Source organism: Ambystoma mexicanum, chromosome 7p (genome assembly GCF_040938575.1).
Source record: "Ambystoma mexicanum isolate Mex_15411 chromosome 7p, UKY_AmexF1_1, whole genome shotgun sequence".
NCBI lineage: Eukaryota > Metazoa > Chordata > Amphibia > Caudata > Ambystomatidae > Ambystoma > Ambystoma mexicanum.
Window position 1 is genome coordinate 939567621 of NC_090939.1, and position 18542 is coordinate 939586162.

General features: G+C 43.0%; 1 protein-coding gene across 1 annotated transcript in view; it reads left to right on the forward strand.

Annotated features, from left to right (window-relative positions):
• ABI3BP (ABI family member 3 binding protein) overlaps positions 1-18542 on the forward strand; it is a 1926231-nt gene that overhangs the window by 1379449 nt on the left and 528240 nt on the right. The window contains exons 17-18 of the mRNA XM_069637268.1: positions 14758-14832; positions 15331-15405. Coding sequence (XP_069493369.1) covers positions 14758-14832; positions 15331-15405 — 150 coding nt within the window. The remainder of the gene's footprint in view (positions 1-14757; positions 14833-15330; positions 15406-18542) is intronic.

The window sequence follows — 18542 nt, forward strand, 5'->3', positions numbered from 1 at the left end:
TGCATCTAACTGTTTGTTCGTCAAGGTAAGTCCATGTACCATAATCATTTTGCGTCCAATTTTTTAATTTATATCTATTTGCTAGTAGTCATCAAATTGCATCCATGTTTTCTTTTCGTTCACGACAGTACATGCAAGGAACTAGTCACATGTTCTGAGTTTAGTCAAATTACTTTTTCTATTTTTTGAAAGTTATTGAAATACTTATCCGCATATGAATAACATGTATAGTTCCAAGAACCAAAACGGACCTTGCATTGAACCTTTTATGTGTCATTTAATGTTTTAACACATTGGTATTCATAGAGAATTGTTGATCTTTACTTTTCAGAACTTTCCATAATGCCTGCCTGTTCCATTGGCGGTTGCCCTTCGAAGACCCATAACAAATCTGAAGGTACTATAATGCATGTTTTCCCTAAGACAATAGATCAGATAAGAGAATGGGTCCGATATTGCGGATATCCAGCCTCTGAGATAGAAAGTAGAGTCCTAGAAGTCTTTGCGGACAAGAGGGGTGATCGATACCGCATCTGCAGCAGGCACTTTAGCCCAGACATGTACTCCACATCATTGCTAATAAGGACGAAAACACCGCGAGCGAGGCGAAAATTGCTCTCAACCGCTATTCCCACTCTATTCGTCCACATCCCTCCACTGGTGAGTCAAGTTTACGTATTTATCTCTCGGCATTGCGGTAGTGTGTAGCATTAGCTAACAATAATTTCCCCATTTATGTATCCACTCAATATGAAGGCTGAAGATTCTCCATCCGTGTCGTTATTGCAGTCATCAGCCACTTCAAGCGCCTATCGGGTAATCTTACTTAGCTATTCTGACACTGACTTGTTTTAGGCATGTAAATCAATAGTTTTAATTGATCGTGTAATTATTTTACCTAATGGTACACCACAGTACTCGTCCTCTAGTCTTTGTTTTCAGTTATAATTATTGTTATCCAAAATAATGCAAGTACTGTCTTTCAGGGAGATGCTGAGGAGTCCAACGCATTGACGACAACCGTAGATGTCACTCAGATGCTCGAGGTACGTTTCTGGACAGTTCCATCGATGGAGATCATCAGATCTTGCATTCTTGTAGCGTGATTGTTACACACAATGTTTCTTTCGTTTTTAGCCATTGGTATGTCCTTCTGTCGTCGCCCTCCTATGTGTCTTCTTTTTTCAATATTGTGTTCATTACTAATGAAAGTCCTATGTTTCAGGGAGTCGATGGAGCATTAGTCCAAGAGGAAGGGGGAGCATGCAGTTACGGGTCGGCGCAACAGCTTGCAGAAGTGTGCACCGCAGTTACAGCGTCCCTTGATGTTCTTATGCATTTCGAGGTATGGATACTGACAGATCAATCATGCGAGATCAAATGACGTGATTACATCCGCTATACTTCCTTCTTTATTAACGCAAGTACTATGTTTCAGGGAGCTGACGGAGCTTCTTCAACAAGAACATCACCCCTAGTAGTTGATGCAGATCTCTGGGTGGTGACACTTCCAACGATGGAGCAAATCGAATCATATTTGGATATCCATTATTTATTTTAGACAACTGATCATTTGTGCAGGTCTATTTAGATGAGCCGTTGACGCCTGCAGAAAGTTTATGTTCTTTTAAACAAAATAGAAAACCATACTAATGCAATTACTGTGTTTCAGGGAGTTGCTGAAGCGTCATCTTCAATAATATCATCAATGGAAGTCTATGCGGAGCCCGAGGTATGGATCTTGACAGTTCAATCTAACTAGATCAACAATGCGTGAACTATTGTCGTTTGAATGTTCTACACAATGCCTTCATTCGTGTTTTGCTATTGAGATGTACGTATGGGTATTGGTCCCCAAGTACATTTTGTGTTTTCAATATTATTATACATACTAATGAAAGTTCTATGTTTCAGCGAGTCGATGGAGCCTCAGTGAGTGATGGATGTGCTTATCATGAAAGTATAGTCGTTGCAGCGCGAGAGGAAGTGGAGACATGCACACACGAGTCGGAGCAACAGCGTCCAGATGTTGAAGTTCGAGGAAAGAAAGTTTCAAAGAAAAGAAAGCAAAAGAAGGTTAGTGTCCTGTTCACTATATTATGTTGTCTTTCACTGTCAATAGTTCAATACTGTAAGTTGTGTTTAAACTGAACATCCCTTTTCTAATCTGTCCTCTAGTTGCGAGTGGGTGTAAGAACTAGATCTACACAGACAGTGAAGCGAACGAGAGATGTTGCTTGTCAAACCTTTTGGCAGGGACTTGAGACTGGAGATGCATCGTGCCAATGGGAAGAATATGAAGTGATTGACAACGGAGCTATACCACCACCAGCCATTGATAGTGAATGTCCTCCTGGTAGTTTGGATGCAGTCGTAGATCAATTCACAGAATCCACACCCGCAAAAAATAAGAGCACGCGAAAGTTGAAGACATTGTTTTTTTCTCCCATCTCCGGACAAGGAACAGATGTTGCAATGGAAGAGAATGAAGTGGACGACAATGAAACACCATCAATATCACTCAGCATAGCGGAAGACGATATCAGAGATTGTACCTTTCATGCGAGTGACATGTCCTCAACGTTACAGGCCGAACCAGCTGGGATGCAGAGTGACAGTATAAGGAAAGAGGCCAAATTCATTGTATTCGATAGCTGTTTGATGGATATTATTATGATGATGAAATGTGGGCATTGGGTTGGTGGGGAAGTATGTGGGGAGCCATTGATTAATGTGACTCGTGCAATTCGAGGCACTAACCTTAAAATACATGCCACCTGTACACAATATCATCCGTTCGCATGGTCTGCACAACCCATGCTGGGGCAACTGCCAGCAGGCAATCTACTTTGTGCAGCGGCCGCACTTTTTAGTGGTTCAAGTTTTAAAAAGTTACAGTATTTCTTTCAGTTTGTGGGAATCCATTTCATTGCGAAAAGTCAGTTCTACAAATACCAAACCGATTATCTATTTCCAGCCATCAGCGAAGCTTGGAGAATGGAAAAAATGTCAATGGAAAGTACATTCGCGGGCAAACGCTTCAGGCTAGCCGGTGATGGACAATGCGACAGTCCAGGATTTTCAGCCAAGTACTGCACCTACCACTTTCAGGACATGGAAAGTAAGAAAATTGTGAGTTCGGTGGTCGTGCAGGTGTCACAAAGTACATCCTCAGTGGCCATGGAGAAAGTTGGCTTTGTAGCATCATTGCAAGAACTACAATCGCGGGGAATGGTGATCGACCTGATAGCCACGGACAGACACGTTTCAATTGCCAAGACAATGAGAGAACAGTACAAAAATATAAATCACCAATTTGACGTATGGCATCTTGCAAAAACAATCAATAAAAAATTGTCGGCTGCAGGAAAAAAAAAAGATATGCAAGGTATTTCACAGTGGTCCAAGTCAATCAGCAACCATCTTTGGTGGAGCTCAAAAACATGTGAAGGGTCGTTGGAAATTCTACTGGAAAAATGGCGGTCAGTAATGTTGCACTGTAGCAACGTACATCAATGGTCGACAAATGAGCATTTCCACAAATGTGAACATGGCCATTTGTCCACAGAGGAGGCACGGAAGAAGAAGTGGTTGATTCCTTCATCACCCACTCACAAGGCCATTGAAAAGATTGTATTTGATAAAACTATAACAAGAGATTTGAGGGGACTCACGGAATTCTGCCACACAGGAGATTAGGAGGTGTTCCACAATATGTGCCTAAAGTACAGGCCCAAAAGATTGCATTTTGGCATGGAAGGCATGATAAATCGGACTCTTCTAGCGGTCTTGGCACATAACCATAATGTTGGCCGTCAACAAAGTAGGACGACCGGAACTTTAGGGACGCTTCGCTACAATAAGGCCTTCACTAAAAGAAGTAAACAATGGGTGATCAAACCAGTGTTTGAGGATATGCAATATGAGTTTATTGAGAGACTTATCGTAGATGTCCTCGATAGGCACATACATGGAGTGGTGAACGAACCTATGCAGGGGACAACTGCATTGCCACCCAACATTGCCTCTGTTCCATGTCCACCTAAAGCAGAGCTCATTGAGAAATACACATCACGGTTTAAATGATTGTAATTCGATTGTCTGTTCTCTCGAGTCTCCTCATGTTGCAGGCCCATTGCAATTAAACCAAACAGTAATATAAATCATTTTTACAAAAATTATAGAATGTTTCCGTATTACAAACACATGGCCGACCCATAGGGACAATAAAAAAAAAGGCACGCAGACAAGATGCCCTTACACTAACTGGAGCTAACTAGAAATGTGTGCTCGCTCAAAGTGAAGGTCAGCTGCTTTGATGTTTTGCTCGGGTGGCGGAAAGGCCCACGACCCAATATAAGGTTCTATTGTGATTTGACCTTGACAGGCCGGGACCATCCTGAAAGACTAAGAAAAGATAATGAATAAAATTTCAGAAACGAAACGATGAGCCACGTTCATTAGAAGAAGTAACGTCGGCAAAGAAGGAGTGGTGTTTCGGGTCTGCCCTACACAGAGACACAATGGAAAATGCAAATATAATGTAAGTAACTTTTGATGAGTTTATACCGCAATTTCATTACTATACAGTGGCTTTAAAGACGGGTTCAGTTGTACTTGTTCGTTCTATGTGGCATAGTGTTTTCTACCGCGCACTATCTGGAGGAGAACCATCTTCTTTTACTGAAGCACCTCAAAACCTTCCTCTTTGCTTCTGCTTTCTCTCTCCCTCTCCCCTGCTACAACTGGTCCACTGTCTGCGACCTCGGTCCTGGGCCCTTCCACTCTCCACCTGCACTGCCTCCCTGTCAACCCCTGCACTGGGGGACTGTCTCAGTATCCTACAGCCCCCCCTTCCCAGCACTTGTTCTGCACTTACCTTGCACTTGCCACCAGCTGGCCCTATTTATTTATTATTTTATGCTACTTACCTTGTACTCCACTCCCCCCCCTCCATGCCTCGCCACGCCTTTAAACACTTGTGTACACCCAGTAGCGCTGTCCTCGCTATGAAATGAATAATTTTAATAAGGATCTGATGGTGAGACTAATTTCATTTTTTATGTTTTTAGGTACATCATTCACTACTGTCTGTGTCACGAGTACCAGACACCGGCGGACGGCTTCTACAGCCGCCAGTTGCTTCTCCGCGTGAACAACGTTACCACCCTGACCATTTTATGGGACGATCGCCAAGTACAAGTATGCCCTTACGCGGTACTAACGGTTAGATGCAACATACCTACCGTTGTGGTGGCCTAGTGCCTCGTTGTTGGAACAGCCATGCGATTATCAGTGCGACAGAAGAGCTTATTTTTATCGTAAACCAACACCCTGTGTACTGCACACGAACATCGCTTCCCTCAAGACGAACTAATTTGGATCGAGAGCAAAGAAAAATGCAAATCGCTGAATATTCTCTAAACATTTGATGTCCAATAAACGTACTTTGCCAAATGTACAATCTTGCCGTTTGCTTTTAAACCACGGTTTCACATTCCGAATTGTGGTGCTGTATTGTGAGATGCTCTAAGACCCTGTGTACAGCAAAGGACCATCGCGTTCCTCAATACGAACTTTTTGGAACATGAGCAAATAAAAATGCAAATCGCTGAATATTCTCTAAACATTTGATGTCAAATAAATGTACTTTACCACATTTACAATCTTGCGGTTTGATTTCAAAGTACAGTTTCATATTCCGAATTGTGGTGCGCTGTATTGTGAGCTGATCTGTGTTGATTTCCGGGGTCTGTGTGGAGTCGCGTAGAAGACGCCTGGGCGCGTTTGCCTACGCAGCACAGTCACGTCACGGATAGAGGCGGGGAATATGAATGTTTTGATAAAGTCTGTTTCAGGGGCGGGGGATTTGATTTAGTGCCGCAAAGGCAGGTGAGCCAGGTCGATGCGGCGGAATGATAGGATTATCACAAAATGGAGGCTGATTTCGAGTGCGATAATGGGCGAAAAGTCGGGTAAGGTCCATAGGAAAGTTTCCTACGATCTACCGATTTATGCTTACAAACACATGGCCGACCCGTAGGGACAATAAAAAAAAAGTCCCGGAACTATCCTTTAACATAATATAGTGTATCATTAGGCATCAAGAGTTTGTTCTATTGCCTCCACATACCAAGACGAGAGCCGTCATTACAAGTGAGCCTGTCCGGAAATAAGGTGCTGGTAACAACGCTACCAGCACCTTTTCCGGACCGGCTCTCTACGAGTCTACTGGTAGGGGCTGTGAACTACTGGCAGGCCTGACCTGCCGTTAGTTCAGGTCCCTACCGGCAGATAAATCACTGAAGCACCGGCACCATTTACAATGGTGCCGGTGCTTCTGTGTTCCCATTTCCCACAGGAATGGGAACTTACCATTCCGCCGCTGCCTGTAATATCCCGGTATTAACCGGATATCGGGCAGCGGAAACGGTAAGCAAAGGTTGCCGGTAGGCCACTGGTACTACCAATCATTTCTGCTCTCCTGTATGTTTACTGCTAAAGTGAGGTTCTGAATTTTTTGCAGTTTTTTTTATTTTCAAGAATCCCTCATTACGAAATTGGATTTTATTTCATAATCAGATTTTGAAAGTGCCCCAAAACATATATTTGAGGTGGGAGTAAGAGCCAATAACAGGTGAGGATGGCAGGCTACAGAAGGAGGGTAGGAGATGACACCTATAAATGGAAAGATAAGGATATAAAAAATGACGCTTAAAAATAAGCAGATTCGACATTAGCAGAATTTGAAACTTAGTCTGAGATCCCGCATAGTTAAACCAGTTCTGATACAGCACCTCATTTACGGACACAAAATATAGGACTACTGCAGATGCTTGGAAGCATGATCCAGAATGCTGAATAGTTAATCTCATATTCTATGCAGTTTGCGTAAATTATTAAATATTTTCCCCTTCTCAGAACTCTAAAATGGTGCCTTAATGTTTATGCAGCATAAATGTGCCATCAATGGAATGATGTCATATTAGCACCCTGAGAGGGAGTGCCTGCCAATCAAACTACTGTGAATGCAGGCATTCATTACCATAGACAAACCTGTATTCCACGCTGGATGGCTGTTGTCTACTTGTACTCTCCACTTCCCTGCACTCTGGATGTATGCCTAACCACCTCAGCTCCCCAAGTCCCTTGATGCCCATCTGCACAGCCTCCTTCTGGGCTGCCATGCAAATAAACAACGGTTATTGTTCAAACGAGAAAAAGAAGGCCTTTTTTTGCTTTCATGATGGCACCAAAGGTCTGCTTTCATCTGATGGACAGGTCTGAACTCGGCATGCAACCCCACAGGTTTTTGTCACTGCATGCTGGTGCTCATACCGTTAATACCCTGCAAGGTGCACCATCTCTGCTGTTAAGCACCCTCGCTGTGATCATGCCAAGGTGATATTATGGGGCATTGATATTAATAGAAATATTCAATTTCGAAGTTTTAACCCTTTCACTGCTCTTACGGCATATATATTCAAATCCTAATTCCTGTACAACATAATTGATCTCCGAACAGTGAAAGGTTTAAGTGGTGAACGACCATCTTTTTAACTGAGTTGATTTGAGTAGTGAATGACAAATCGGCAACAAAATTCTGCCTTGAGGCAAATTTTGTTTTTACTTATTTAACTTTGTACCTGATACAGACAGGTTACCTCTCACTGATGGCCGTTGCCATCCTCGTGGAGTATTAGCTGTAGTGAGGATCCAACTGCATACATCGGCATACATGTGGAACCCAACGTTATTGGACTGTTAGCAATGTAAACGTTTTAGGATTATTCCTCATTAATATTCATGAAGAAAATGTGCACACATTTACAATCATTAGCCCTCATTACAACCCTGGCGTTAAGGGGTTAACGGCGCCGTAAAAGGTGGCGACGCCGTTAACCCCTTAACGCCTGATTACGAGGTCCCTTTGCCGGTTGGAGATTTTAACGCCTGCTTTGTGCAGGCGTTAAAAACCAACCCGCAAAGGGACCTTGGTGCTAAGTACGGTGCCGCAATTTGCAGCACCGTACTTAGCGCCTCCCCCATTCCCATTGAGCCCTATGGGGCAAAAATGGGAATGGGGAAGGGCCATGGCGGCATGGGGAATTACCGCCCCGCCAACCTCGGAATGGGCCGGTAATTCCCCATTCCGCCATGGCAGAGTCGGTAAGTTACCGGCATGGACCATGGTGCTGTTAGCACCATGGTCCAACGCCAGGGTCGTAATGAGGGCCATTGTATGCAAAAGTGTCTCATGAATATTAATGAGGGGTATCTTGAAAATCTGACATGTTTCCGGCACTCGAGGCCTGGAGTTGGACAACACAGATGTAAATGCTCAAGCTGTAAACAGCAGAGGTATCCCCCTACATAAATATCCCAGCCCCACAAGGAAGAAGAAAATGACTAGGCAGCCAAAGAAAGCCTACGTAACCAAAACATATATTTTCATAGCTGTTACGACATTCACCTCGCACATGATACCAATTTGTGTAAAGGTTGTAAATGTGTAGATATGGGCCGGCTTTGCTGCACTAGAAAAACAATACTCAATAATGGAGTACTCAGAGTGCACGCTAAGACCCAGCTTTATTCAAAGCATGGAATCTCAGGAGGGGACAGCATACAAGCAGCTCTCAAAATTACAAAGAGTGTAAGAAAATTTTGTTCTAAGAATATAACAGCAATGACCTCATACTGCAATACCAGTTACAAAACGTATAAGTGGTTAGGATTGATTAATATCTTAAAATATTCTTGGAATACATAAGTGTTAGTGTTGTCACTGGTTTGTGCATTTCAGATGGATCCTCCTGAGCACAACCCATCAAATATAATAGTTTCACTAGATCACTATATTGGCCATTAATTGGCTGCCATTTTTCATCCTGGCCGATGAGGCACTAGGGATTTCTATTGGTTGGCACTTTTCTCACCAACCTTGCACACGTTGACTAGACATACGTTAGGGTGAGAGAGAAGTCCATGGTCTGCACTAATTCCAATTAAATGTACTCTCCATCATTCCCAGGCTATGTGGCCCATCTGTTCCTTTGTATTTGGCCTTTTGTATCATTTCGTGTCTATGGGCCTCATTACACGGATGGCGGAGAACCATGGCGCTATTAGCGCCATGGTTCATGCCGGTAAAATACCGGCACGGCCTTGGCGGAAAGGGGAATTACCGCCCCATTCCAAGGTTGGCATGGCGGTAATTCCTCCTTCCACCATTGCCCTTCCCCATTCCCATTTTTGCCCCATAGGGCTCAATGGGAATGGGGAAGGTGCTAATTACAGTACCGCAAATTGCGGTACCGTAATTAGCTCCCTGGGTCCCTTTGCGGGTTGGTTTTTAACGCCTGCAAAAAGCAGGCGTTAAATCCCCCAACCCGCAAAGGGACCTCGTAGTAAGGCGGTAAGGATTTACCGGTACCGGTATTTTACCGGTACCGGTAAATCCTTACCTCCATCCGTGTAATGAGGCCCTATGTGTGTCAGTTAGGGAGTTTCAGAAGGTGTCTTATCTGTAATTGGCTCATAATGAATAGTCAGTGTTCTTCATTTCTTGATCATATGTTAGGGGACCGTGTTGGAGAATGAATTTCTTAGACTTTTAGCTAATTCTAACATCCATGTTGTACTCTTTGTAGCCACTGGAGACACACGTTTTACACCCACTATAGTGTCTCTTGGCATACGGATCTCTCGACAGCAATGGCTCGTCCCTTAGTCGGGGGCGACTACATTACATACGGCGATCAGCAAGGGACAAGAGATATAAGTGAGCAGCATACCTGCAATTACGCGATCCCCAGCCGGGGCACATAGTATATGACAGTCAGTATTTTGCAATACTGCTCAAAGCAGGGGCCGTACCTAATCCAGCCCAGAAGACACATGTGTGGTGGAAACACGTGTTGGCTGTTCCTCATTGCATTCAATACTTTATGCAAATTGTAATTGACTTATGTGAATGTGCTGTATGGTTGTGAAACAAGTTCTCCACTCTTTTGATAGTGACCAATGTTTGCATATACCCGCAGCTCAAATTTTAGAGATCAATTGGTAAATACAGATCCCACAAAACAATTTTCAGAAGACTGCAATTTTGTATGCCTTTTGTGAACTTAAAACTGATTTGAATTACCAATAGCTAGCCCAATTAGCATCCAATGTAAGAGACAGTATCCCCTTGTAACTACCACTATTTATGGTATAAACATGGAGGATGTACGATGAGGCATATATTATTAAATGGATGATTTTAGCAGGTTTAAGTGTCAAGACTTCAGTTGTGTATAGAGGGAAGGCTTTATACATTTGTTTTTGAGATGCTTAAGTTCATGTTTTGAATTGATCTGCACCCGTTAATTATAACATTGTAAGGTTCTTGTTCTGCTATATTTGGATGTGCAACTGCATACTGGTGAAATTTGAATATGGTCTATAAGTGAACATTACGGAGAAGTGTACTGTGTTCCCAGGCACAGATTTATATCGTAACTGCATGACCCAGAGTTAGTTTAATCTTCGTCTTTTTACCTCTGGTCAAGTGTTTCAATAGATGCACGAGGATAAGTATAAGGGCTCACTTAGGTTGACATCACTTGAAATATCTGGATACAATTGGGCTTTGCTTTCTTTATTATAATGTAACTGCAGTGTCCTAATGGTGCGAACATTCACGTGGCTTGTGGCCTTTCTTAAGCATAAAATGCATGTGTGTACAGGTAACTGGGACTATGTTTAACTTGTGGGGAGATGTTTCACTTTTTAAGGTAAGCCACGGATATTTTAGAGAATTAGAGTTTTGATGAACCTTAGGAACCAAGGGACACCGCCATCTTTTTTCTGCACACACCAGTGAGAATGTACCCTCTTGTCAGAAGTGAAGTTGTATAAAATGGTCCAGGTAAATAAAGTTTCTAATTTTTGGGATTACTTAGTAAAGAATTTTACTAATTTCTGGGGTACGGTTCAAATGTTTTTCTAACCGAATATTCACACTCCCTTGGGTAAGGGTTATACACATATGCATGTAATGTAATATCTTGGTTGTAGATGCAGAGATTAGGCATTTTGCTTGGACACAGGTAAACATGTATCAATGTTTATATAATGAGGTTATGACATCAGCAGCACATATTCTAACTACCATTTTTTTTCTATGATGATGTGTACATGTTGGGATTTCAATGATAGGTGCATTTGGTTGTATGTACACATTGATATGTGTGGCTTTAAAGCTTTGATTTGCCCTGATGATGGACTGTAGTTCGGAATTCATTGGCGTTAAAGGAGTAACTGTTTCTGCTTACTCTGAATGGAAATTGGACATTACATCTTTTGGACCACATTCTATTTTTGACTATGACAGTTTTTGTTATAAATTACTAAATATTACTGAGAGATACTTATTAAGGCTATTCTTTGGCCGCAAATGTGAACACACAGTTCTCTGAAAGGTTGTTCAGAGTCTCTTCATACAGCTTATGTTGCTAAGGGTGCTTGGGGCTGATCTGTGGTGCCCCCATTAACACTCATTACAGGTAACATGTTGTTTTGAATAAACCAGGTGGTGCCCACTTCTTTTTTTTCTAAGTATGTCATTAAGCATAGGAAATGAGCATGCTAGAGCGATTTATGATGCCTCTCTCAACCTGCCAACCAGCATTCTAAGGAAGGCAAAATGGGTGACTGCAGCCCCAAAGTTCAAGTAGCTCTTTCTATGAAGCAAAGGTTCTTGCCTCCCATAACACTTAGCATGAAGCTTATGGTAATTCAGTAGAGTTTACCGACTGCCCATTTCACTCATCTGCCCACTCACAAATGCTTGTTATGTGTGCACCTGAGATACAATGTATCTATGTGAGACAGAGACAGGCAGACAGACCGACAGAAATAGACTATGATTGGCACTGGCAATGTAAGCTAGTGAAATGGGACCTGTCTGTAAGAGGGCAGTGGTGGGAGTGCAGGGTTGCAGGTTGTTTTGCCTTGAAAGGCCCCCACCCTCCTTTCCCTAATGTCTCCACGCTAAGATCACCTACCACCTTACACGACATGGACACAGCCCCCTCGCAGGCGTCCACCACAGGCCTGCTGTTAGCACATCAACACTAACTGAGCCATGACCAAGCTCTCCACATAAGACCTATCACACTCTCCCACATCAGTGGCTAACCAGTCCTAAGGCACTGTGGTCGATTAGATGTTGGGTTCTTCTCTCCCAAATTCCTCCACCAAACCCATAGAGAGCAGATTGGCACACAGGAACCAGGTACTTCCATCAGAGGTTTTCTTTCTTCCTCTCCTACCATCCCACTAATGACACCACCATTTTTCTTAGAAAGCCACACTCAGCAGAGCCCAACAATAGTGGCAGAAGGACGCTATACAAGACCCCTTACATTGCCACTTGTTGAAATCCTAATCTGTTTGACGTGGTGATGTGGGTTCATGGTGGCTGGCATGGCAAATCTGAAGGGTCTTTGATAGCCTTTGTGTTTCTGTTTGTGGAGGGAAAGCAAACATCCAATACCTGGATGTGTTGCCTTATCATTCAGCCCAAGTTTATTTTATAGAGTAAGCCGTCCAGAGGCCACCTGGCCTGTCTCTAATGTTCCAGAACTATACGTGTTAAAAAGTGTGGTGCGTACCCAACTTTTATTTCCTATTTGTAAAAAGCTGTGCCCATTGCACTTACTGGAAAAATTATAAGCATGCGTCTTTGTAAACCTCCTAAAACTTACTTTCATAAAATGGTTAGTAGGTAATATATTTGAAGAAAACATGCATCCATAAAAACACAGTTCAATTTCAATATTATACTATACATATACAATACACGCTAGACATTTTAAGATACTATGGTTCATATACAATTTGGAAAAGGTTTTACGACTAAAGAAGGCATATTGTTCTTCGGTACAAAAATATTTAAATTGTATTATTTCAGAATAGCACTGCCTTTGTTGACACCCGACCAGTCGGGTTTAAACTCAAGGATTTGTCAAAAGAACAATGTTTTCACTGAGGTCTATTTTATAATTTTTGTTTGACGTTAGCCCTTTTGTTTTCATCGATAGGTATTTCTTTTTCTTTCTTTGATGCACTGTTTTAAACAGGTTGTCAGTGTTTCTCATTGTTATTAAGATCGTGCAGGCTTTCAATGCCTTCAGGTTAAAGGACGAGAATTTGAGTGTCTGTGATTCCTGGATCCACGCTTACCTTCATTTTTAAATATGTTGGGCCTAATTCACAGAACGTTTTCGAATGGGGTTGTGCAATTATAAAACTCGTCTGTGAATTAGACTTTATTCGAGGAGGAAGAGTAACTATAGAGTGTGCGTCCTTAAAACCTCTGATTACATTAAATCACGGACGGCAGACAAAGCTATTTTGTACTAGCAGCCGAAATGCCTACTAAACAGTGGCCGAAGTGGGCGGGAGCGGTCGGGAGCAGTACTCCTCTATGGGCCTCATTACGACCCTGGCGGAGATAGTGGTGCAATATGCACCATGGAGCACGGCGGAAAGCTGCCAATAACGCCATGGGGGTTGGCGGATTTACCGCCCCATTCCGACCTTGGCGGGGCGGTAAATCCCCAATCCCCATTTTACCCTTCCCCATTCCCATTTTTGCCCCATAGGGTATAATGGGAGTGGGGAAGGCGTTAATTACGCCACCGTAAAATACGGTGGCGTAATTAACAACAAGGTCCCGTAGCGCCATGGATTTCTCCGCCCGGAAAAACCAGGCGGAAAACGGCTCCATGGCGCTACGGGAACTCGTAGTAGGGCGGAAGGGTCCGCCGCGAATACCGCTGGCGTAAACCCACTCCGCCAGGGTCGTAATGAGGCCCTATGTCTTTTAATTATGTTTTACCGTTCCTATACTTTTATTTTAAAAAGAAACCGTTCCGGAACGGTTTCGTTTTAAAATAAAAGTGTAGGAAGATGTTGAAACTTGAATTTTCAGTGCACTGACCAGGACGTTTCCTTAAAGAGCAGGCACATGTGTTTTTTATTTTTTTTATTGAGCAGGGGATGGGGTCTGTGGGGAGCGGTGCAGGTCAGTAGGGAACATAGTTCCACTACTTCTTTTCGTGCACTTCGACCACTGCTGCTAAACCAAATTAAGCGGTTGGTACTGTGCCATGCCTGCCTTTATTTCCAGCCGGCATACTGGTATTTCAGACTATTTACACAAAGAAATGCCATCATGTGCCAGCTGTCTTCTTCCGTACAAAAACACATCATGTTATCCAAGAGGGGAGCAGAACCAAAACAGCTATTTCTCCCCGACAACCTGTTTGCAACGGCGGCATTGACATTCCACAGCCAACGGTTTATTTTATTTTCTAACAGAAAATAATGTAATTTTTTTTTTATTTTTTAAGTGATGGTTGATATCTACTGTATCAAAGGAATTTTGATGCACACATTTCGACGCAATCATGGACATTCGATTAAATGACAGATGAGTTAATAAGTTGTTGGTCTTTTTCTTTTCTGACTAGTGTGAAATTATGCCTTCCTAGGCGCAATCTTGGATGACCTCTCACAGGACGTTCTGTTTCCCTTTTCTATGTTTGTACTAAACATTTTTCTCCTTTTAGGATTTAAGGTTGAATAATCTGTGAGCGGTCGAGGAATGCATCCACACTGTATCATCGCTTTTAGCATTCGCTGTTTCTCCCATCTAATTTACCAGGCCCCAAAATGATCACATTGTACTTTTTTTCTCAACAGAAATACATGAAATGACCCAAGAACCCCCCACAGTCATACCTGATACCTCCCCCAAGCTGCCAGACTCAACGTCGGGTAAAAATATTTCTTAAGTGAAAGTCATCTCATTTCCATCACTAAAATATTCATTAACTAACACCAAACTCATGTTTTGAGCTCACAAATTCGTTTTCATCCATGTTTGCACTTCATTCTTCATCGACGCTTACACTCGGCCAAAAGCACTTGACGTAAGTGGGAGTGGAAGAGCATGCTAAGTCAAGACTGTAAACACACGAAAAGTGCCAGTGTTCAAAGCCAATGCGGACGCAATATAATGTCCTCTTTTTCTGAACTTTCTTCATTTCCATTCGAATGCTATCATCCTGCTGTACCTTTCCATTCAGCATGTCTGACTCTGCCTGTTTAATCACCAATAATTCAACCTCTCAACGCTTTGCAAACAATGTTTAGATTCATGCTTCTGTAGCACACACGCCTCGTTATCTCTACTCCATTCAATGCTTGAGATAATGCAACAGTTATGTCCCCATTGCTTCACGGACTCTTCGTAACCATGTATGTTTCTTGCAGTTTCTATTGAGCCAACTGTTTTTCCATCCAGAGAGGACACGTCTGCTGCTCCTGAAATAAGGGGAAGTAAACCTGGTAATTGTCCTAACTGTGTAATTCTCAGTTTCAGCCGCCAGGATGCATCTTGCACAGATGTTCAGGAAAACCCTGGGTCCAGTAGCAACCCTATGGCTTGTCACCTTCTTACTAGCTTCACTATGCTTGCGTCAGGGACTCCATCCGCTGTTCAGTTTGCATGTCAAAGGCGTAGTCCGGTATACAGTCTGATGTGGGCAGTGCAGAGTCTTTGTCAGACATATTCCCACATTTAGACCCCCCTTGGTGCTCAATGCAAGTTAGGCACCTGAGAGGATACCTTTAAGATGCTATGTTTTCTCCTGGACTTTTAATTTAGACCTTAAGGTGGTAGTTCAAAAAGTACTGCTCTTGGGCACATTTTAGAAGGATATATTTAAAGCCTGTTTTTCATTCTTGCTGGCGACACTCGCCATAAGGCACTTTTTCTTAATTTAACACTATTTCACATGTGTGCAGAAGAAATACATGAAGCTAAGAAGTATGGAAATGATAAAAAATGAGTTTAATTGTTCAAAAGACATTGGCCCTCATTAGGACTCCGGCGGAAAACCATGTTGCTATAAGCACCATGGTCGATGCTGGAGTCCGCCCTGGCGGAATGGGGAATTACCACCCCATTCCAAGGTTGGCGGGCAGTAATTCCCCATGCCGCCATGGCCCTTCCCCATTCCCATTTTTGCCCCATAGGGCATAATGGGAATGGGGAAGGCGGTAAGTACGGTACCGCAAATTGCGGTACTGTACTTACCTCGCGAGTCCCTTTGCGGGCCCCTACTTTAACGGCTGGTCTAGACCAGCCGTTAAGGTCGGGTCCCGCAAAGGTACCTCGTAGTAAGGCGTTAAGGGTTTAACGGCGCCGACACCTTTTACGGCGCCATTAACCCCTTAACGCCAGGGTCCTAATGAGGGCCATTAACTCGAGTGCAGGCATAGGGACAAAAATACGGTTTTATGTGAAAATACCTCATTAAGGTCTCATGAGAAAAAGACCGATTTTAATAGGCTGTTTTTTTTTTTTATCGTAGATCCCGAGACCTTAATATTGAGGTATTTTCACACTGAATACCCCTGTGCGGCAGGGTCGTGACAGTTCGATTTAGAAAGACTGCTCCGTGTGGTCATGGAGCAGTGTTTCTAAATCGATTTTTTTGAGAAAAGATCTTTAGAAAAATATATTTTCACCTAGTACGTTAAATACGTATCTATCTGGAATGTGAACCTGTAGGTTCTATGTGATCATGTCACCTGGAAAAATGTGCCAGGTATGCGACTTTGTTTCCTGCATCCCTAAAAGCCTTCCCCCACATATTCTAGGACGGGTTTGTTTGTTTGTTTGTTTTATTTGTATTTATATAGCGCACAGCAGCCCATAAGCATCGTGGCACTTGTTACAGGAACATGTTTAGTTACAGAAATATACAGTTGACATTTGATACATATAGTGATCAGTTTGTATACAAAAGTATTACATTTGTCAAGTGAATGTAGGGAAAGGATATAATATATGTATATAGATGACATTATATTTATATTACATTTATATTACAATATACATGTTCGAACGTAGTAGCAGCGTTAGTTCAGGAGAGTGGTCTTGAGGTTTTTACGGAAGGCAGAGAGGGAAGCTTTGGCTCTGAGGGGAGCAGGGAATGAGTTCCATAGTTTGGGCACAATGTATGAGAAACCTAGTCCTCCGGCTGTAGCTCTCCTGATGCGTGGTATGTGTAACTGGTTGGTGTACTGAATTCTGGTAGGGCGCGTTGAGGTGGTTCTTGATATAGCTTCAGCTAGATAAGTGGGAGCAGTGTTGTTGATGCATCTGTGTTTGATAGTGAGGATTTTGAGAGTAATGCGGTCTTTGACCTGTAGCCACTGTGCTGCTTGTCTAGCTTGGGATATATGGTCTCTTCTGGGGATGCTCATAGCGGCTCTTAGAGCATTGTTTTGTGTGGTTTGTAATCTGTGTATGTTTTTGGAGGAGGTGCCAGCCAGGAGAGCATTGCAGTACTAGAGTTTGGCGCTTATTGTTGCTCTGGCTATTGCGAGGCAGTTAGGTGCGATAGGTAGGGTTTAATGGCATTGATAAGTTTGGTGCTGTAGGCTGACGCAGAGGCTATGGCACTAACTTGTTTGTTGATAGATAAGTTTGCGTCAATGTGGACCCCTAGAGTCTTGACAGATGATGATACATTGATAGTGGAGTTGTCTATGTTAAAGTTGGCGTATTGGGGACTTAGTTTTGTTATTGTGTTTTTCTGTCCGAGGATAAGGATTTCAGTCTTTTCCCCGTTGAGATAGAGGCCATTGACAGCCATCCATGCTTGGATTGTAGCATAGATGTCGTGTAATGCCGTGGCGTCTTGGTGGTAGGAGCCAGATAGTGGTAGGAGTACTTGAGTATCGTCTGCATAAATGGTATATGCTACACCCATTGAGTCAAGTAGGTTGAAGAGGGGCCTGGTGAAGAGGTTATAGAGGGTGGGGGCTGTACATGATCCTTGGGGAACTCCGCAATTTGTGGTAGTAGGGTTGGCGTTTGCTATGTTCAAGAAGACCTTCATGGCTCTACCTTCAAGGAAGGACGTAATCCAAGAAGCTGCTTGTTTAGAGAACTGGGCTGCCTGAGTGAGATGGGTAGTTAGTGTTTTCTGATCTACCAGATCAAAAGCTGCTGATAGATCGAGAAGGAGGAGCAGGACAGGTTTACCTTTGTCCATGATCTGGGAGATTTGTTTTTTAGGTCTAGTAAGGCGGATTCTGTTCCGTGCCCCACACGGAAACCAGATTTCCTTTTACCCGGTATGGAGTTGGCTTCTATGTATGATTGGATCTGGTTATGGGCTGCCTTATCCAAGATTTTCAGAAGGAACGGCACTGTCGTTATAGGCCTGTAGTTGTTGGGCTGAGCTGGGTCAATTGTGGTCTTTTTTAGAAGGGGGCACACCCAGGCTTCTTTGAGACTGTTGGGTACTGAACCTGTTTTGAATGAAGCATTAATGAAAGCAGTAATCAGAGGGGCGAGATCGTTAGCACATTCCTTGATAATTTTGGGAGGGCATATGTCTCCTTTGCAAAGTGATGGTTTGAGGTTTTTGATGAGTTCAAGGACCTCGGATTGGATAGTGTCTCTAAAG